The sequence below is a fragment of the Parasteatoda tepidariorum genome, chromosome 1 (genome assembly GCF_982258835.1).
Source record: "Parasteatoda tepidariorum strain Cologne lab strain chromosome 1, Ptep-v5.0, whole genome shotgun sequence".
In the NCBI taxonomy this organism is placed as follows: domain Eukaryota; kingdom Metazoa; phylum Arthropoda; class Arachnida; order Araneae; family Theridiidae; genus Parasteatoda; species Parasteatoda tepidariorum.
This window is the reverse complement of record NC_141755.1, coordinates 33,282,509-33,305,853: the sequence shown is the minus strand read 5'-3', so window position 1 is coordinate 33,305,853 and position 23,345 is coordinate 33,282,509. Positions and strand designations below refer to the sequence as shown.

At 27.2% G+C, this 23,345-nt stretch overlaps 1 protein-coding gene across 3 annotated transcripts; it reads right to left on the bottom strand.

The window, feature by feature from the left end:
- Positions 1–540: 540 nt before the first annotated feature.
- LOC107436290 (box C/D snoRNA protein 1) lies at positions 541–21,757 on the bottom strand. 3 transcript variants are annotated; one of them, XM_016047935.4, is made up of 9 exons: positions 21,737–21,757; positions 18,022–18,061; positions 17,396–17,567; positions 15,052–15,224; positions 13,626–13,717; positions 11,121–11,227; positions 8,114–8,182; positions 3,416–3,571; positions 541–751 (listed from the first exon to the last, which is right to left on the bottom strand). In XM_016047935.4, exons 3-9 carry the CDS (start codon positions 17,536–17,538, stop codon positions 628–630), a joined length of 864 nt encoding a protein of 287 aa, XP_015903421.1. In that variant the 5' UTR covers positions 17,539–17,567; positions 18,022–18,061; positions 21,737–21,757; the 3' UTR covers positions 541–627. The 3 variants fall into 3 exon arrangements, with proteins under 3 accessions (XP_015903421.1, XP_015903422.1, XP_015903423.1); XM_016047936.4 differs by lacking the exon at positions 21,737–21,757 and having other exon boundaries at positions 17,913–18,050; XM_016047937.5 differs by lacking the exons at positions 17,396–17,567; positions 21,737–21,757 and having other exon boundaries at positions 18,022–18,056.
- Positions 21,758–23,345: the final 1,588 nt, after the last annotated feature.

Below are 23,345 nucleotides of genomic sequence, written 5' to 3'. Positions count from 1 at the left end.
TGCAAAACCACGCAGAAAAATTTATTATTTTGTGGCTTTAATAAAATGCTAATAATTATTATTATATCAATGAGATTTTAGAATATGACAAACAATCTGTAAGTAGTAGATATAGATTAATTAGGAAAATTTCTTTCTTAGCATTTAATATGGCACTTGTAATAAATTAATTTACTTTTAGTCATTATTTTCCAATTTGTCAATTACTAAACCTTGAAGTATGATAACTTGATTTTTTTCAATGAGGTCCTGATCTATGTTCAATTTTATGCTAATTATTCTTGATTTTAATTTTTTTTAAATGTTTTTTTAATGAAAATGACTGGGCCATTTGCAGCTTAAAAAAGCAAATAATTAAAAAATTTATAAAAATAAAGGAAATTGGGGTAAGATATTGTTATGCTCTGGAAATCTTGCCCATTGTTTTGCAATCTATTCACAATGAAGGGAGTAAAAAGTACATTTGACTAAAAATAGTAAAATGATGAACCTAATACTAATTAACAACATTAAAACGATGCAACCAAGCAAATATAAATATAGGCAATAAAACAATTTATTTTTACAAAATTTACAAAGTTTTTCTCAGTAAATACATTTGTTGTAAATGCAATAAATACCTATTGTTTATGGTACAGTCTCATAACATGACATGTGAAGTTTAGATATAACAAGAAATGTTGGATATTCTATAATTTTCTTATACTTGAAATTGGACTTCAAGCTTTTATTTAGTTCCAGAATATGGTACCTGTAAAACAAAGGACAAAATATATAAAAAAAAGAATAAATAAAATTAAATAAATATAATTAATTAATAAAAAAATAACCGAGTTTGGAATATTTTTGTCCTTATATATACATTCCTTAGTACATAAAAACTTAGAATTTAAATTTTCACCCCTTAAAAATGTCTTTCAGCTTTCTAGTTTTAAGCAATTAGCACATTACAGTGTTACAACAGTTAATAACTACAAAATGTATATTTTATACACAAAGTAGAAAATTATTGTAAAATGCTAACTTCATAGAATAGTTTGATTAAATATATTTCCAATTTCAAATATTTCATAAAAATATTTTTTTGGGGTAAATATTATCTTAAAATAATAGTAATAGCTTGTAAATTATGGAAACTTTAAAAGTTAATTTCTGGTTATTTTTCATAAAAAAAATTTGAAGGTATAATACAATTAAATATAAGATATTTATTTTTAACATTATGTAGGAAAAAAAAAAACAATATTGAAACAATCATGAAATAAGAGGATTTTAATAATAGTACATTTCACAAAAATTATATTTATTCTTATTATATATTGGGGGAGTATGTGTAAATAACTTATAAGAACTTGAAATTTTTTTAATTTACTTATAACCAGACAAAAATGTAATTCCTCTAAATAAATATATAACTTTATTTTTTTTAAAAACATTCTGATTCAGATTCTTGATCCTCTTGCATATTTTTGCCATAACTTGAGAATTTTTTAAATTAATGGGAAAATATTTGCACACAATCATGAAATTCATTTATCCAAAAATAACTTTATGCAAAAATAATTTTAAATTGTAAAGTATAAGAATGTAAATTTAAACTGCAAAATAAAAAATTCGAATGAAATCAGTTGAACAGTTTGAAACCAAACTTGAGACACCAAATTTTAAATACACAACTTTTTTGAAACTATTATTTAGGGTGTTCACCCTTTTTTTCACACCTTACACAAATAATAGATCATGAATAACTAATTTGCAGCAAGACAACTGTGATTTATATTTCTTTCCTAACTTGGACATACTATTAAAATATCTCCCTAGTAAGATATGCAACTTTCTTATGAGAAACATATAATTTGTATTTGCTGGTTAAATAAAAAAACAAAAATTGATTTGATCTAGATCAAATTTGTAGCTTTCTTCTAAGCAAAAGCAATCAGCATCTGCTATTTTAAATTGCACGAAGTAAAAAGAATGCATACTAACTAGAAAAAAATATTTAACTATATTAACCAACCACAGGGGGAGACAATAATAACTTACATATTTTTTCTGATAAGGAGGTATATGGGTTTAAGAAAAATCTGAAATATGCTTTTTCATAACAGAACATTCGTGCATAAAGGTACAAAATTTTTTGCAAATGATTTAAATTTTAGTTAGTGTCATTTTCTTGGTGTGGAAATGTCACTACTGTTGCCGCCATGAAAAGATAAATTTACCAATAAAATTAAGCATCTATAAAAATGATCCATCTGATATAATTATGAGTAAAAATATTTATCAATAATGAATGATAAAGCTATTTTGCATCTAAGTTTGCATTTAATTTTATACCATAAACACTAGTTGTATACATACTCTAATTAGCTTTAAAAGATGAGAAGTTTCTTTGTTTGAGATGCTTGCTTTTTTTAAAATAACTTCCCTTGATAGCATTGTCGCTAGTGCACTCAATTGCAACTTGAGTTTGTAGTGTCAAAAAGAGCTCTCCTGAGTGCACAGCCAAATTATTCAACAAAAAATAAGCACTTTTTAAGCACTCAAAAGATATTTTTAAGCACTTTAAAAAAGCATAATTGGGCAGAGTTGGAAAATTTTTGACAATTGACGGTTTTATCTCGTTTCAACCATCATGTCAAAAAAAAAAACTTTTGACATTGTTTTTGACAAGTGTTAAAAATCATGAAGTTTTGAATAATATAAAACGAATGACGTTTTCATACGCTGCTGACTGACAATACACCGAAATAGATTGGGGTTGAATGAATTGCGAAAACGTTGAAATAGAAAAATGTGAACTGCATAATTCGCAACTAAAATCAACATGGTAAAGGAAAAATCTCATTTTGAAAAAGGGAAAATTAAGCACTTTTAAAAAACACCCAATGAAAAAAGCACCTTAAAGGGCTTTTAAAAAAACAAAAATAAGCACCTTTAAGACACTTTTAAAAACGCTACGCACCCTGGATCTCTAAATAAGAGCCGCACACAGATATTTCAAATTTATTCTGCTTATTTATTTTGTTAAATTTTTTGTTTTGATATTTTTTTATTTTTCCTTATTTGATCTTCTCGGTATTTGGTGCAGATGTTTGCATGGTCACTGGGACAGGTTTTAATGGTTTTTCCGAAAGGTTTTCTTCAACACAAAGTCTATGGAAAAATTCTGTACCTCTTAAAAGTGGTTGCTACACGGAGGTGGTCTTTCCTGCAGGTTTCACTGTATATCTTTTTTAACACTGTAAAAAGATTATCAACTTTTTTTAAAATGTACAAAGATCCTTATCTCATTAATCTTTTTCTCAGTTTGGAAGTGCAAGAAGATTGCACAGCAGATTTTTGTACAAATATACAAAAGTGATTTCATAGTAACAGTTAAAGGGCTAATGGTTAGATCATAATTATTACTTACTGATCCATTTTTGAAGGGCTATTTCCATCCTTCATTAAAATAGCTATTTCTGAAAATTTTAATGAATGGTAATAAGAAAGTTTCTCATTTGAATGCTCTGATTTTTCATTGATGTACTTATCAACACAACTTCCAAGGATTTCATCTTCATCAACTCTAAAAAATAGAAATGTTAAACGTTAATTTATTATAAATAAAAACTTAGTTACATCTTATTATTACATGTATGGCAGGAGAGATGGAGTGACAGCTTCACAAAGGGAAGGCACACATTCGAGCTCCTCCCGAAAGTTCAAACGAGGAAAATCATGGGGAATTTCCTTTTAAATCAATTCCTAACTAATCACGGCTGTCATGGACAACATCAAGCCAGGTTTTTTGGGGGAGCTCAGCTGTGCAGTACCTGTCAGCTTGTTGAGGATTGGGAACATATTTTAATCCAGTGTACAAATTTTAAGCACATTAGAGAGAAATTTTTTCATTCAAAAATCACCTACGAGTTTATAAAGCAGCATTGGTCAAACCCTAAAATAAAAAAGGGAATTGAGGAAATAATAAGAAAATTGTTTAGTAACAAGGCACTTCCCTGAATCCTGATGGCCTTTTGCTGCCTCTTGTTAGGAAAAATACACCTAAATCACGGCTTATTAACTTACCTGTTATGGTTTGATTATTACTTGAATTTTCTCTTAAAATGTTTTTTTTGGAGCTTTAGTCTCATGCTTTGTCAATCTCTGCCCCTATGTGATTCCTCATTTTGAAAATTTTAATCACTTGTGTTCCTAGAGTTTTTATATATGGTATATATATGTCCTTTCTGTTTAAAAAAAAAAATAATAATAATAATAATTACTGGAATTTGATAACTTTAGTACTGTTGTGCCAGCCATAATTATATTCTGAGTTACAAACATCCTTTATTTTCCATGTGAAATTGTTTCCTTTTATTAACTTTGCACCCCTACTGAAGATGCGACATCAATATCTCTTCTGATTGTTACTGTTTATTTTCTTTGTAATGTTTGTTTCCTTAGTTTATTTCTAAGTAGCACCGTTTTCTGGATTTCATATTTAATATTCCACCTATTTGTTAAAACTCTAATTTGAAAATTTTGAATATGTTTGCTCATGTAATTGAACTGTTACGCTCACTTCGAACTTTCGGAGTGGCCCCGGATGCCCCCTTACGGGGATGGGACGGGCTTAAGCTTGTTATTATTACATGTAATATCGCAGATTTGAAATAAACAATCACATATTAGCATATAAAAAATAATGATTTGAAAATCAGTTAAATTTTACACTAATTTGTCCAAAACATAAAAATAGATAATTAATTAATAAAAAAGAATAAATTTATTGACCTCTCTCTTTTAGTAAATTTTTTATTACTCTTATTCATGAAGCAGAAAGCAAGAAAATTTTTTATACTTAAAAAGAACATAAAAAGAAAGCAAAAACATAACAATGAAAATCTTATCAATTCATTTCAATATTGCAATTATAAATCTGAATGTTAAAAAGTAATTTATGATAATATGACATAGAAAAAAAAGTTGTACATAAATAAATTTTGATTTTTTTTCTTCTTATATTGCATATTGATTTTTTAATAAATTTACTGACATGTTTTATTATTTTTTTAAACATGTTTTTCTAGAATAATTTTGAAAAATTGTTTGCAAAACTGCAGTTAAAATAATTAACAATTATTATTATACAACAACTAAAAAACAATTTATTGTGTCATTTAAAAAATTAAGGAAATAAAAATTATCTAATACTTTTTTGATTTTAGCTTGTTTTTCAGTATTTAATAATAAAATATTTTAATTCAATTTTTATGAAATATATATGCAAATGCATAATTAAAATATGCATTAATATTAAACATTTTATTATTTAGTACAACATTTTCAAAAACATTGTCATCATTTTTTTGTAATATTTACATTTTTTCTTAAAAACTTATTAAAGATATTTTCAATTTTTCAATACAATTTTAAATCTGTTAACTTTTAATTGAAAAAAAAACCCATAATTTTGCTTATCACTGTAACTTATACCAACTGCATTTGTTTAAAATCAAATCTTAAATAACTCTCAGACCAACTAATGTGCTTAAACTTAGCCTTAATTTTACTTCTTTTCTCCAATTTAACAGCCCTTAATGAATTTTTCTCTTCTCTTATAAACAAAGAAGACTTGTTCCACAAAAACTTGAACATGAGAGCATGTGAGGATTGCCATTACAAGTTAAAATAACTATAATATAATATATGCTAACAATTTCATTATATTTTTTTCAGATCAAAAGCACTGTTCCAATATTTTTATCAATGGCAATATTTTCAGTTTCTCCGAGAAACATCAAGTTATTAGTTAATGAAATTGCCCCTATTGTGTGTAGTAGTAATGTAAAAAAAAAAAAAAAAAAAAAAAAAAAAAAAAAAAAAAAAAAAACAGTAGTTGGTAATGTAAAAAAAAATTATAATATAGAATAATTTTTAAATATATAGGAGGCGTTTTTAACTATTTATAAAAAGACTTATAAAGTGAAACCTCTTGGGAGTGACCACTCTCTGTTCCACAGTAAAATGATCATTAATGGAGTTTGGTTGTTTTTAGGGGTTACTTCCATTGACTTCAAAATGTTATCAAAGGTACATGATTTTTCTCAAATGATTTTAATTTAAATCAGAGTAATTTTCTTGGTGCAAAAATGCCACTTGTATTGGCATTATGAAAATCAGATCAATGATTAAAATTTAGCGTAACAGAAATGATACCTATCAATAAAATTATGTCTAAATATAAATTTATCAATTATCAATGATAGAACTATTTAATAAATCTCTGTTAAAATAAAAAATTATGTTTTTTGTTTCAGTATGTATTTAATTTTATACCAAAAAGATTTACAAGATGCATGTTTGAAATACTTAGTTTTTTACAAAATAACTTTTTTTTAAAAATTTAACTTTCAACTCTAAAAATAAATCATTGCTAGCATAATCTTAATGCACTTCTACTGCAACATGAGGTTGTAGATCTCTTACAGAACTCTCTAAATAAGAGCACATTTTAATCTACTTATTTGATTGAAAATATTTTTTGTTTTGATATTTTTCGTGTTTCATTATTTCATCTTTTCTGTATTTGGGGGAGATGTTTTAATAGTCTATCCTATAGGTTTTCTTCAACACTAAATCTATGGAAAAAATTCCGTACCTCCAAAAAGTGGTCTTAAATAGAGGAGGTCACCACATAAACGTGGTCTTTCCTGGAGGTTTCACTGTGCGTATATATTTATATAAAGACATCTATATTTTATAAGGCCACCAGTCCTATAATGATGCTTAATCAGTTTTGGTAATAGGTACTAACTGAAATAATATAAGCTGTATACAAAAAAGCAGAATTATTGGAGAAATGGTACTAATTCAATTAGGAAAAAAAGTAAAAAATTTAAACCATTTTGGGCACCAATGATGCTCAATTAGTTTTGGTTATAAGTATTAATCAAAATAAAAAAGTAAACATTAAAAAGCCAAATTATTTGTACTAATTTGTTTAGGAGAAAATTAAAAATTCTACATACAATTTTTTGATGCCAATGATGCTTAATAATTTTGGTAATAAGTACTAATAGAAATAAAAAAGTAAGCTATGTACAAAAAAAGCAAAAATTAATAGAGAAATGGTACTGGTTCAGTTAGGAGAAATTGCCATGCTATTATTGTCACCAATGATGCTTAATTTTGGCATGGTAATTGGAGCAGATTTGATAGGTACCAAGTATACTAATTTAGGTATAAACCATTTTATGAGTAAAATTAGTACCCATTAAAACGGCGTAAAGACTATGCAATTTTATTTTAGATACTGTGGAAATGGGTTTTTATGATCACTCCAAGATATAAGCAGAGGATAAAATTGCTTGATTGCGGTACATTAAAAAAAAAAATTTTTTTTTAAGGGCAGACACTGAACTTATCACTCTTCTCTATGGAAGGTGCTGGAAGTGCTCATTTCACATTAGTACCTGATGAGCACCTTGACACCAAAGTTATGGAGGCGAGCAACATTACCTACACACTGCAACAGATATCTGTTCATAGGGTGGACCACATTCACACATAACAGAGGACAGCGCAGAGAGAAAAACACCTAGGCTCTAAGAAGGATTTGAATCTACAGCCGTTGGCTTCACAGTCAGGCACGCTAACCTCTCGGCCACCTGGCCAACATTTTAAATATCATGAGTTGGCCTAGAGCAGCAGCATTAAGACAGATGATACTGAATACAGTTAAACTTTATTTTAAAGGAATGAACTACTAAAAATGTGTTCTGTTGAATCTAATAACGTAAAGCCACAGGAGCAACAGAGAGTAATAAAAAAAACATTCGGATTATTTTAGCTTTATTAATTGTATGTTTTTGTCATTTATTGTTGATTTATTTATTGATTGTTTACCTTTTTCAGCCTGTACGGAGAATGGGAGAAACTATAATAGACCAACCACATAGCAGATGGTAGAAAAATAAATAGATAAACAGTTACCTCGATGCACATTGTAATAAAAACCTAACAAAAACATACAGAAATTCAATGCGTTTTGCAGATAAAAAAAATTTAATTTGTACTACTAACTCTGTTAAATGTTAAGAAAAGTAATAAAATCAAAAGAAATTACCTTTCATCAACACATGAAAATTCAACATGAGGAAATTCCCATTCAACTCTCCAGAAGATTTTTTTGTCACTGAGAATAAAGATTAATAACCATCAAATCACCACATAAATAATAATAAAAGTAATAATTTGCTGATAAAAATTTGCTTTAAGTAAAAATGATAATACATGTTAAGACAAAAAGACATTGAAAAAGATTTTAAACAACATTTTGAATGAAATATATTGATTCGAAATGAACAAAAAAAAGTGTAAGACTTAGTATATATATATAATTAAATAATACATATATTGTGTTCATACCTTTCTTACAAGGGCGCCGGCAGCGGGGTGCACTTGCACCCCCTGCCTTTTTTTAAACAATTAAAGAGATACAGAAAAAAAAATTTTAATAAATTTTTTTATTAAACATATTTTTATTGAAAAACAAATAATTTAGTAATTATTGATGCATAACAATTAAAAAATTATTTAATCAAATAAGAACTGTAATCGTCTTGTTTGCTGTCCAAATCAGTTTATAACTTTTTCAACGAATCATCTTTGATTCTTTTCTTATGCACACTGAGCATGCACAAACTTGATATATATCTAAGCTATATTTTTAATTTTCATTTCATAAAATATAAGAAATATTATATTTTCTATTAGTTATTTAGTTTAACAAAGGTGTATAACACAAACTGACTTCTCACAACTGTGAAACTTCATCAACACAATAAATACCAATGTTAATCGTGCGCAAACACATTAGTATACGAAACTACTGTTTGTAGTTATTTTTGTTTCAAAGTCAGTAGCTATACCAACGCCATCAATGCAGTTTCTCATGGCAAAATTTGCAAGTACACGGAATTCGTACTTTTTTGAAAAATATCTTGTTAACAATGAAGAAATGTATATTGAAAAAATTAAAAAATGAAAGTATATGTAATAACAAAACAAAATGTAATAACAGAATATTTAAAAAAAAAAAAAATTTTTTTTGGAGGGGGGGGGGTAGTTTGGTAGAGAGTTGCACCCCCTTTTATATTATTCTGCCGGCACCCTTGCTCTCTTATAAAACTATAAAGATTATGAATATAGGTAGCATCTAACCCTATCTTGTGCTAAGGAATTGTTAAGCATTTACAAGTTTTTGATTGTTTTGAAACTGATTTTTTTTTTGAGCTATGCTCGTTATATTTGGTATAGAATTGTTGTTTCTTGTAAAATTTAAATGTTTTCGTTTTGTTAAACTTTGTTATGTTTACTCTTAAATGTTGTTTTGATGCTTTTAGTATTTATAATAAATTTTTTCAATTAAGATGCCAAATAGGGTAGCTGTTTTTACGTTTTCTATTTGCTACTACTTGTCCTATTAGTTTCAAGAAATGAAAACAATATATTAAAAGAAATAGTCTTAGTTACATTACTGGGCTTATAAACAGCATAATTACAATAAAAAGTAAGCAAAAGTGTTTTCAAGTAATGTTATCATCAATTAATGAAGCTGTTTCTGTTTCCTATTTGCGACTACCAGCCCTATTAGTTTTAAGAAATAAAAACAATATATTTTAATAAAATATTCCTATTTAAATTTGTAGGCTTAAAAGCAGCATAATTACAATAAAATCAAGCAATGTGTTTTCAATTGATGCTTTATAAAAATGAATTTTTTCCTTATTTTCTACATGCAAGAAAAAAAATTTTACACGTGTAAACTCTTTTTTTTAAAACTAAATGCTCAGAAAAAATTCTTTTTTATCAAAAATAAAGTAAATTTTTTAAAATTTTATTTATGCTATATTAAGAAATTTTTTTTGCCCAAAATCTTCATGCTCACGAAATATTTTGTAATTTCTACACTCATACACATAACTCTAAGATAAAAACTTTTCCTTCAAAAACATTTTAATATAAAATATCTAGTTTTAAAGGCAGACATATTAATCATTATATAGATTGCTTCAAAATAACAGGACAAAAATTAAAGAGCTAAACAGGAATAGAAATTAAAAAGGGGGACAGACAGAAGGATAACACAACATAAGTTTAACATGCATGGGAAATGTACAAAACTTATTCTACACTGTATTTCCACACGTTATAAATAATACAGGAGAAAAAAAATGCTTAAAATTATGGCCCAGAAGCCTAGAGACAAACATTGTTGTTATGATGGACCTTTTCTAATATTGGAACATAAAGTTTAGCTGCTTCCGATAGATTTTACTACTCTATGTTATGGGATTTTTGATCTTTCCTTTTTAATGCCTTCGTTGCTCCTATGTTTCGGCCATATCATTTTGAAGATGGTATTTATTACACAATAAATTATGATATTTATAAACAATTTAGCAAGAAAAAGAGGGCCTTTAGAAATATGAAGTAAAAGTTCTTGTAAAATTTTAATTTCACATCATTTTTAAACATGGTTTCCACTCAATAAGAGAAAAAAAAATAATTCCTCGACTTTTCCAGGTATATCACAAAAATTTTGAAGAAAATCCACAGCATATTTTAGGCCACAGCTATGCAATTTTTCATTAAAAGACTGATTTTTTACTTGTAATGACAAATATTAGATTTTGTAAGCAAAAAAATATCATTGAATGAGGATTGAAGCATGGAGATTTTACTAAAATGCAAAACATAGAATTATTTAACTCAAATCTCAAAATCTGGTTACTGTTACTGATGTTTCTGATACAGGTTATTTCCTATGTATGATGTAGGAATTTTACTGGTTGTTGCAAAAAACTGAAACTTTTTCGGTTTTTTAGAGTCAAAATAAAATTTCCTGACAATTTCAGGCTTTCCCTGACCTGTGAGTACCTTGTTAAAATGTTATCAAGTTTTCAAATTATGCATTAAAATTCAACCACCAACACTAAAACAAATGCATGTTAAATAAACAACCAATGAACAATGAATTTCTTTAATATAAAAAAATAAACTAGTTGAATTGAAGTAAAACAGAATTTAAATAATATATGTATGTTTACATCTTTTAAAAATATATCTACCCATATCTAAGATACGTAGTGTTACGTGCTCGCTTGGAAAATGCCACAGGTAATATTTGCAAATCTGTTTTGCGCAATCTTGCAACCAATTGCAATTTAAATAAATGCTGAAAGAAGAGAAGAACAATTTTTAATATTGATTAAAATAAAATTAATTTCAATAAAAAATATTTATGGGACAGTCTGCACCAACTGAAATTTATCTCCAATTCCAATCACACTTAAAAAAACATACTATCACAGTAATTAGTCTTGGTTATGGAAGCAAGAAATACACACAGAAAAATGTCTGAAATTTAAACTAAATGTGAAATTTATAAAATACAATAGAGCGTAGATTATCCAAGCTAAGCACAAAAGCTGAAGTGCTAATTATCCAGGATTTAGTTAACAAAAAAGTCAGATATAGAGACAATCTAAAAATTGCCTACAGTATTATTCTGTAGGTTACTTCATGCTTTTTCCAGTCTGTGGACTGACAATTGTAGTTTTTAGAGCTGAACTTAAATCATGCTCATAAACGGAAAAAGAAGAATTTTGTTTCTTTACTGGAGAAACTAGTTCAAACAAAATTTATGGTCCTTGTTTGAACTAATTTAGTGAATAATTTGGTTAATTAACTTCCAGATAAACCATGTTCCACTGCATCTCGAAATCATGAAATAATAATAATTGTACAAAACCAACTGATACAGTTTACAAACTGGAAAATGGTGATATTTTTTATCAATCTAAGGGAAAAACTAATTAGCTGTACTACAACTCTCTCATATGGATCCATGAAATAAATTTTATTTTTCTTACTTAGAAAACACTGGATGAGTCAACTTACAACTATCATGTCAAATATAAATAAATAAATAAAAAAATATCTACAATAACTACTATTGATCAAAATAGCTAATTATATTACAAAACACTGGATATACAAAGTTAAACCAGTTGATTTCATAATAGAATTGCATTTATTTCCAAATTAAATGCAATTATTTTTTAAATTTAAATTTCATAATCATTTTGTAAAAAAAAAAAAAATTCTGCAAAATGAACATTTATCAGAGAATCAGAAAGCATGAATTGGCACATTTCAACTTCTCCAACTGAAATGTAATAAATTTAAAAATAATAAATTTTATCAACAAAATATTACTATTACATTCTGCATATACAGACAGTCCCAGTGATCGGAAATAGTGCACTACAGGTAGCGAAACTATTTCAGTCGCGACTTTTTTCCGTAGTTTGTAGTGAAGTGCGCTACTTTTTAACAGAAGTAGAGTAGTGAGTAGTAGAATAAAAAAATCATAAAAAACCCGTAGTTTGTAGCGATTCCTGGCAACTACTTTTAATGTTAGTTAAATAAAGAGACAAAGTTTAAACTCAAAAAATGTTTCCAATCTGATTTGTGCAAATCTTTTGCGGGTTTATCAACATAGGCAATGAGAAGGCCTCTGTGGCTGAGTGTTAATAAGATCTATGTCTGACGCTCGGAAAATATGGTGCCAAAACAGTAGAGTTATTACTCAGAAATCTAATTTGACATATCAGACTTTTTTAAAATTCGATTTCACAGGAACTATATAGTATGTTTTTGTACCTGATTTCATAACTAAAATATTGTCTGCATTAATTAGCATATTTGCAGTCACTCCTCAAACCTTTAGGATTGAGTCCTAGAACGAGCAGATCAATCCTCCGTAGATTAGAAGTTATTAAGTGTGGTCCGTGTTTTGCTTTTCGCACGGTACCTTATTTCTTTATATAAAAAAGCATTGATCCCTTTTATCACTGTCAAGAAAAGCATAGCGTTTGAAAGTTAAAAGAACAAATTCATAAAAAGAGCTTTAGAGTAAAAAACTAGTTCATAAAACATGAATTAAAACCTCTTAAATTCCCCTAATACTTAAACAAGCCTATTTTATTCAAAATCATTTTGAATATTGGTAAAAACGTAATATACAGAAACATCTTAGTGAATACAATGAAATAGTGGTGTTTTTTACTAAAACTGCTTTTCTGATAAATTAAAAAATATGGCTTTTTATTACATTGCATCAAGTTTCTGAATTTTTCTATTTCCATAAATAACAGAAAATTGGACTTTTCCCCCTCTAAGGGAGAAGGAAAAATTAGTACTCCTTAAGAATTTATTACAATTTAAGGACAAGACTAACCCTCACAATAAGACACCTTCATAGAAATAGGCTATAAAAATTTAAAACCACCTAAGATTCAACATTCATTTGAAATTCCCAATAACTCAATATTAAAATTAGCAAAAAATATTAAAATATGTATATTTTTAAACTAACTTGAACAAAAATATTTACAAACTGCTTTTTTTTCCCCTTTGTTACATACACATGGACATTAATTGAAAAGGATGATATAGGAATGTGGTTACAATATTACATTCCATATTCAATATTTATGTTTAGAATTTTAAATAAATCGATTGATAAAACGATAATAAATTAATAAAACGATTATAAGGTAATATCTTACATGAGGTAAAAGACCAAACAAGAGACCTTTACCCTTCTTCCCTCGTCGAGCTATGTCAATATCTCGGCGCACATCTTCAAGAAAATGAAAATCTAGAACAAGAGAAAAATTCAGGCTTCAAAAGTTATCAGTTTACATATAATATGGCACACACACACACACACACATATATATATATATTGCACTAATAATTTCAAAACAGAAATCCTGCCAAATTTTAAAATAAATTTCTTCCTTTAGGTATTTTTACCAAAGTTAATGAATAGAAAGTTTAAAATATATTGAAATTTGGGCTTCTAACTCCTTAATTCTTTGTTTCGATTTTTTGTGACTTAAAATTCATAACTACAAAAACAAAAGAAAATTCAAATCATAGAGGAAAGAAGGTTTCACGTTGACATGTGGTAAACAGTAATTAATTAACTGTGTGAAAGGTTATTAAGGTCATACTATAAAGGTCATAGCAGGCGTATGCCAATATGTAAAAAGCGTCTGTAGGGCAAACCAGAAATTTTGGTGGTAAGTCTGATTTCAGCCCTGCAGAGAACCGAAAACATAAGGCAGACAAACAGCAGCCATATGTGGCAAATTTTTTAAAAATGTAAGTTTATTAAAACTCATTTCTCCTACATTAATTTAAAATTTGCAAATTGAAAAATCATCACAAATTTTAGCTATATAGTTTGAATTTTATATTTTGAGCCGAATGACTCAGTCTTTTTCTCAAATGGAGAAATTCGCATTTTTCCGAACATAGATGTTCACTTTAAAAGCATCCTCGAGAAGAAAAAGAAATCATAAGGTGAAATTGTAAGTATCTTTGTATTTATTTGTCATATATATATATTAACATCAAGTCCCCTGATTAAAAAGGCCTTTTTTTTTTGTAAAATTAAACTATGTAACACTTAAAAAAAAATTGCAAAAATGTTTCAAAAGCCAATTGATGCATATAAAAATAACATTTTCATATAAAAATGTTTTTTAAATGTGCATGAAATTTCAAATTTTCAATGCAAAATGTAAAACACTTATTTTACATTTTGAGAGTAAGAAGCGTAGAATTTTTTTGAAATAGAGGTGACTGCTACAACTTTTTTTTTATTACAGAAGTAATTTTAAGCTTACAATGTGTGGAAAACTGCGCCATACAGTACAAAATACATCCATAACAAAAAGAAAGAAAAAAATATGAGTATAAAATTCGTAAATATAAAGTATAAAATTCGTTTTAATTTAAATATTTGAATTAATTTTTTTGAGCCCCCCTGTCGGGGGAGACCTGTCCCCTAGCCTGGCAAAGTCTGGAGTCGTCCTTGGTTTTATTGGGGGTAGGGGAATTATATTGAGGCCTTTCATCTACACTTTTGGAAGTTCTATAAAATCTGTTACATATGTTAAAAAAGGTAAACATTAATGTGATTACCGCTATGAAGTTGAGAGTCGTTGAATTCTTCTACCGGAATGAATGCAGTCTTTTCTCTCATCCCATCACAGTTATTTTCCAATTTATGAGCCTTCACACAGTTAACAGAACAAGACAGAATTGAACACTTTGGACATTGATATTTTGAAGGAGCTTGACAAGATGAGCATATTCTAAGAAAATAATAAACCAATAAAATAAAATAAAAATTAAACAAAATTCAATAACAGAAAAGAATACTAGATTCATTTGAATAAAAAATAAACTTTTTACAATATGATAAAACCTTATGTTCAACAAGATTTTACAATATGCAAGAGACAGAGACTAATTTACAATTTACTGGCCATAAATGGATCATTACCCAATATTATAATTTTCATTAATTGAATGAAATAGTGGAATCAATAAATGGTACTTTAATAGCTACTATGCAAATATCTTTAAAAATAAGCTTTAATTTTAAAACAAACTAATATTTTGTAACTTACATCTCTACTTTGAAACTAACTAAACAGTATCAGTATGTCTTTCACCAACAATCGATTGTATATGCATAGTAAAAGACATGACGGATGAACCCCAAACAAAACATTTCAAACAAAGTTATTGACAATATCTGAATTATAATATGAAAATTAATAGGCATCATAGTCAATATAAGACACACAACCAAGCATGGACTCAATTTCTAAGTCTTAACAGCTTAGACAATGGTAAGTCTTACTAAAACTTAATAACAACAAAGATTTCTAGGAAGTTTCGGCCTTTTAAACATCGAGATTTAGGGTCATCGACCAATTCCATCTACTGAGCATCCTGCAAAAATTATCAAACAGGTAAGCAAAAAATTTAATAGTAACTAACTCCTCTCACAATAAAAACACTATCATTAGCCTTTCGGATATAATATTGTAACTTGACTAGGGATTTGACACCAGATTTAGCTAATCTGCTGAGATATCAAACAATGAGCATTAAAAAGTTATTGTCTTAATATATTTATCTAATTGCTTCAGTAAAATTATTGTTATATAAATTCTTCTTATAATTAACTATGAATTCTGGTTCATAAGGACTGTAAGGTGACCACACATAGTGGGAAGCAAAAGGCATATGGGAGGCAAGTTCCTACAGGTTTGCATTAGTATGCATATATCATTTTAAATGGTATTTTGTATGGAAATGCACCTTTCACTCACTCAGAGCATGACCTACCTAACAAGCTGCTTTGAGGAAGAATGATGCCTTATTTGATTTAATGTCAGGGTTGGCTTTCTGCCATGCCAGTGGCAGAAACTGGTTGTAACCGGTAAAAACTGGCATAAACTAGAAAAACCTTTACATTAGTTCTGGTCATTGCTTAATGACATTTTGTTTAAGTAAACTAAAAAATTTAACTGTAACAAACTTTTTAATTCATTGTTTGTAAATATATATTATTTTGTTTACATTAAATATAAAGAGTGCAGTGCAGTATATATAATATTTATATTAAATAAAGAAAAGTTATGTAATAATAAATACTACATTTTAGTTTATTATATTAAACTCTGAAATTCAGAAATTATTATCATTTAACTCTTAATGTAACTGAATAGAGCTACTTTCAAATATTTCTTTTTCTTTTCAAGACATAATTTGCATGACAACAATCCAATTGTTATAACAGTAACAGTTTTAATCTTCGCTGTATGTAAGAGGTAATATAATTGGTTAGATTCACTGATTCCTAAATGTAAACAGCAATTTTACTGATCACTTTGATTAACATTTAAATGTTTTTTCTATGAATTATCCATTGTATATCAATATCAGTACTTAACTTTTATGTCATTTTCTGAATTTCTGCCACAAATGTGGCAGAAAATGGTTTCTGCCATGCCAGTTTTAACCGGTTTCTACCAGTGGTTTTAACCACCTTGGCAGAAACTTGCCAACCTTGTTTAATGTTCTTTAATTTTTCAATTGGTATTCTTGCACTTTTACTTGAAAATTTTTATAATTAAATATTTAAAATGTAGGCACTCTTTAATAGATATAAATTAGTTAATCATAAAATTCTCTTCATAGGTATTTCTTAACAGAAAACATTCGTTTTAGCTCTTTAAAAGAGCATAACGAAAGAAACAAAAAATTTGACTTCTTTACCTTATTAGTGTGTTACTAATAAATTTATAATAAAATGTACAAATAAATATATATAAATAACATGTTTACATACATAGCTTTCACCCTTACAAATGAACTTTTTGCTACAGTACTAATGACATAGATTTAGAGAAAAATTATTATCAAAATTCAAATATTGAAAAATATTATAAAAGTATAGCAACTGGCTTACTTTTGAAATACAGCACCACTTTTAATTTGTTTTAATTCATCTTTGAACGGTACAATTGGGATATTTTTGTCAACAGGTAAATTAACGGTTTCTTTTTCGCTTTCTGCAATGCAGAGTATCTGTGATGGAGTCAGCACTTCCATTAGCAAAAAATAGACAACAGCTACTTTTTCTGAAATAAAGGGGGGGAAATAAAGCTTTCTAAAATTCAGACAGAATAATATTACCCAAAATAAAAATTTCTGTAATTAATTAAATGAATAATTTAAATTAAAAGTAGTCTTCTAAAAATTAAGAACAAAAAACACTCTTTTAGTTGCGTTCTTCGCGATGTACTCGATTAATCCCTTTAGTAAAACGTAAGATGATAATATCCCCAAGATTCATTTATTACGCAAATCCTTTTAAGCAATAATTGAAACTTTTTTAATGAAAGTTTTAGTTGAAATTATTAATGAATTTATTTGTGTACGAAATATTATATATTTTTAAACTGATATAACCCTTCTTTAAATACCACAATTAAAAAGGCCAATATTTTAAAGATGTATCAAAGAAATCCTATAACATATTTTAACAAATCGGTTTTCGTAAAACAAATTAAAATAAGTTCCTCAAAAGTTTACCAAAAACAATCTAGCATGCGTTCACGTTTTACTCCAAGACCAGGGACTAATATAGGGGATAAGGACATTTAACTTTCCCCGGGGGGGTTCAGAAAAGCAACACGCTTTTGACAGACCGGTTTTACGCACAAAAAGTGGCGTTCGCGTCGTTCCAGTGATTATTTTCTAACATCCCCGCCGTACCTTAGCATTGCGCGTAATCGATGTTGATCATTAAAAAGCAATTTAATTTAAATTCTAAAATTTTTTCATTTCCGTAAACCAGTATATTATTTTGTATATTGTTTAAAGATGTCTATTCATTGCTCATAATTTATTTGTTAGTTTATTGAAGCTTTAAAAGCAGAGATCATTCAGATTACGAGCAATTATATACTATAGTTTCGGTTTTGTTTAGTTTCGGTTTACAGAACTTAGGTTAATTAAAATCGAAGGAAGGATATTTGCTTATTCAACCATAGTTATTAGTTTGGAGAGTCTGGTTCTATTATAACTGAAGTATAGATGCTTATATTAGCTTTTTTTTATATTTAAAAATATGATTTAACAGAACGAGTTCAAAACTAAAATCCTTTGAATTTTATAAGTTTACTATTATTGTTTTAAAATCGTTAGAATTAAAAATGCACATTAATGACATATTTTTTTTAACAAAATATAAGCCATAATTAATTTTGTTAAATTTTCGTAATCGTAAATTTGTTAAATTTTCCGATGAGAATCAAAAATAATTATTTGTAGCATTTATTATGAATTCGATTGTACTATCTATTAATTTCCGATCCTTATTAATGCCTTTGCACAAATAATTATTCAAATTATTATTATAATATATATGTGTGTGTGTGTGTGCGTGCGTGCGTGCGTGTGTGCGTGCGTGCGTGCGTGCGTGCGTGTGTGTGTGTGTGTATTTAATTGCTCACAATCAAATGCTCTTCATTTTGTTTTGATTTAACAAGGAATAAAGATTGAATAACTCATAATTTATGTAAATATTTAAACATTGCTGCCTTCATGAATGCTTTTTTAATAAAACAATTATATTTTGCGTTACGCGTAAATGGAAACCACGAAAAGATCATTCAGATTGCTTGACGCTTAAGGAGTTCCAGCGAAATGCTCAGTAATCGTAATGAATATTTTTATATAATAAATCATTTTTTTAGCGTCTTTGACAGACGGTCAATTATTTCGGTGAATATAGCGAGATGCTCTTCATATTTTTTGTAATTTTAAACTCATTCCAAAAATCAAAGTAACGTGCAATTTAAATATTAGAGTAAAATAATGTTTATAAAAGCTTTTGTGGTAACCTATATATTATTTAAAATTAAATTAAAATTTAGACAAATCAAATGTGGCGTTAAATGCAAAGGAAAACCACGAAAAGTCTTCTAGATAACTGAACAATAATGACAATACAGCTGTATGTTCATTATCGCAATGAATTATTCTTTTAACCATTAATTTTTTTATCATTCTTGACAGACAATTTGTCATCTTAGTGGATGTTGTGAAATACTTTTCTTATATTTTTAACTTTTAACACGACCCAGAAATCAAAGTAACTTGCAATTTAAATATCAGAGAAAAATCATGTTTATAAAAGCTTTTGTAGTATCCTATATATTATTTAAAATTTAGACAAATCAAAAGTTGCGTTAAATGCAAAGGAAAACCACGAAAAAGTCTTTTAGATAACTGAACAATAATAACAATACAACTGTATGTTCATTATCGCAATGAATTATTTTTTTAACTATTAATTTTTTTATCATTCTTGACAGACAATTTGTCATCTTAGTGGATGTTGTGAAATACTCTTCTTATATTTTTAACTTTTAACACGATTCAGAAATCAAAGTAACTTGCAATTTAAATATCAGAGAAAAATCATGTTTATAAAAGCTTTTGTAGTAACCTATATATTATTTAAAATTAAATTAAAATTTAGACAAATCAAATGTGGCGTTAAATGCAAAGGAAAACCACGAAAAAGTCTTCTAGATAACTGAACAATAATAACAATACAGCTGTATGTTCATTATCGCAATGAATTATTTTTTTAACCATTAATTTTTTTATCATTCTTGACAGACAATTTGTCATCTTAGTGGATGTTGTGAAATACTTTTCTTATATTTTTAACTTTTAACACGATTCAGAAATCAAAGTAACTTGCAATTTAAATATCAGAGAAAAATCATGTTTATAAAAGCTTTTGTAGTAACCTATATATTATTTAAAATTAAATTAAAATTTAGACAAATCAAATGTGGCGTTAAATGCAAAGGAAAACCACGAAAAAGTCTTTTAGATAACTGAACAATAATAACAATACAGCTGTATGTTCATTATCGCAATGAATTATTTTTTTAACTATTAATTTTTTTATCATTCTTGACAGACAATTTGTCATCTTAGTGGATGTTGTGAAATACTTTTCTTATATATTTAACTTTTAACACGATTCAGAAATCAAAGTAACTTGCAATTTAAATATCAGAGAAAAATCATGTTTATAAAAGCTTTTGTAGTAACCTATATATTATTTAAAATTTAGACAAATCAAAAGTTGCGTTAAATGCAAAGGAAAACCACGAAAAAGTCTTTTAGATAACTGAACAATAATAACAATACAGCTGTATGTTCATTATCGCAATGAATTATTTTTTAACCATTAATTTTTTTATCATTCTTGACAGACAATTTGTCATCTTAGTGGATGTTGTGAAATACTTTTCTTATATTTTTAACTTTTAACACGACCCAGAAATCAAAGTAACTTGCAATTTAAATATCAGAGAAAAATCATGTTTATAAAAGCTTTTGTAGTAACCTATATATTATTTAAAATTAAATTAAAATTTAGACAAATCAAATGTGGCGTTAAATGCAAAGGAAAACCACGAAAAAGTCTTCTAGATAACTGAACAATAATAACAATACAGCTGTATGTTCATTATCGCAATGAATTATTTTTTAACCATTAATTTTTTTATCATTCTTGACAGACAATTTGTCATCTTAGTGGATGTTGTGAAATACTTTTCTTATATTTTTAACTTTTAACACGACCCAGAAATCAAAGTAACTTGCAATTTAAATATCAGAGAAAAATCATGTTTATAAAAGCTTTTGTAGTAAATGAAATGAAAAAATTTGAAATTTTGAATGAAAATAATTAGAATTTCCATTACACATAAATGAAAACCAAGAAAACGCTTTATTAGCAAACTAATTGTACGCTAACAGGCTAGCTTGGAATGTTTACTAAAATGCTCTTTATTTTATTTATTTTTCGTAAGTACATAAATTGTGTGTTTTATTTCATTTCAAATATTTGAATTTCAGAATGATATAGAGAATTAATTTTAAGAACATACTAGTTTTCTTTTTTTTTTTTTAATTTTAAAATTTAAAAATTATAAATCTTTAAAAAAATCTAAAAAAAAAATTTCATAAAATTTGCGAATTTCAGATTTTTCTGGCAAAGAAACTAAATGTTATCAATTATTATTAATCATTACAACTTATATACATCAAATAAAAAAAGAACAAATTATGTACAGCTGCAATAAACAAAAACCGCAGTTCACTAGAGGGCGTGGATATAGAGTACAAACTGGTTACTAGACCAGTGTTGTCAACGTTCACCGTGACGTCCGTTTGGTCGAGTGATTGATCTTTCTGCCTTTATATCTATGTCCAAGACATAAACAAAACAATCATACCAGCCAGTCACAGTTAAGTTACGGTTCTAGTTCAACCAAAAGCGAAACCAACGAAAAGCGAAAAGCTACACTCCACTTGTGGAGCTGGCTGTTGCTTGGCTGCCCTCCTTTTTAATAAATAGAGGCATTTGATTGGTCGATTACATCATCGTTTTCATCTTTATCGCTTAATCGTATTGTCAGGATTACTAGAATGGCATTTTTAGCATTTTTGTTTGGCGTAATTTTACTACTGCGCATGTACGGTTTGATAATTTATTCGAACCAATCGAAGCACTTCGTAGACAATGAATATAGATGCTTGTATCCCCTCCTTTCCTTGTATGTCCTCAGACAAAGACATAAAGATATAAAGATCAATCACTATACCAAACGGATGTCAGGGTGAATTTTGACATAATTGGTCTCTACTCTATTTTTTCTTATTTGATTTTTATAAATTGTCATGATAAATAATAACATTCTGTCTCTGTGCCAAAAAAAACTGAACACATTTTTTTCAAATTTTTTAAAGATTTATAGTTTGTAAATTTTAAAATGAAAAAATTAATATAATCTTAAAAATTGATTTTTATATTGTTCTGAATTTCAAATACTTGAAATAAATAAATAAAATAAAAACAATTTAAGTACTTATTAAAAACATATAAATATAACTAAAAAATAAATAATTAAAATAAAATAAAGAACAGTTTTATAAGCAATCTAATCTGACCAAAACATTTAATTTCATGAAGAACAGTAAATTGGAAAATGTTAATAATTGTTGAGATAGAGTCTCATAATTGTCTGCTAGCGTTCAATTAGTTTGTTATTAAAACTTTTTCATGGTTTTCATTTGTGCGTAATGTAAATTCTAATTAATTTCATTTAAAAAATTCTTTCAAAATATAATTTCATTCCTGTATTTAAATTACAAGTAACTTTGATATCTGGGTTGTGTACAAAAATACAAAAACGTACAAAAAATTTTTTAGAGCATTTCACAACATTTCCTTATATCAAAGATGGCTATATATAAAAGATGATAAAATAAAATCATTGATTATTAAAAATGATTTCATTGCTATAATTTCGAAAAATTTGACAAACGCTTTCTTGCTTTTCCTTAGCTCGTATCGCTGAATTTGGTTACTACAATAGCTTTTATAAGTATGCTTTTATTCTGATACTTAAATTACAAGCTACTTTGATTCCTGGGTTGCGTAGAAAAATATTAATATAAGAGTGTTTCAGAATATTCACTAAGATGACAGATTGTTTTTCAAGGATGAAAAAAAATTTTTTGATTATAAAGAAGAATTTCATTGCGATAATCAACATTTAGCTGGAAACCTATTACCATTGAGCAATTTAAAAGATTTTTTCGTGGTTTTCCTTCGCATATAACGCTAATTTGATTATTTTAATTTAATTAAAATAAATAATAATATCTTCATTAAAATAAACTATTCTAATTACTTTCATTGATTGTATTAAGATACTTAAATTGTTAATTACTTCGATTTCTGAATTGGATTAAAAATAATAAGGGCGTTTCGTTACATTCACAAAGATGATAAGCTTCACAAGGATAAAAAAAAAAAAAAA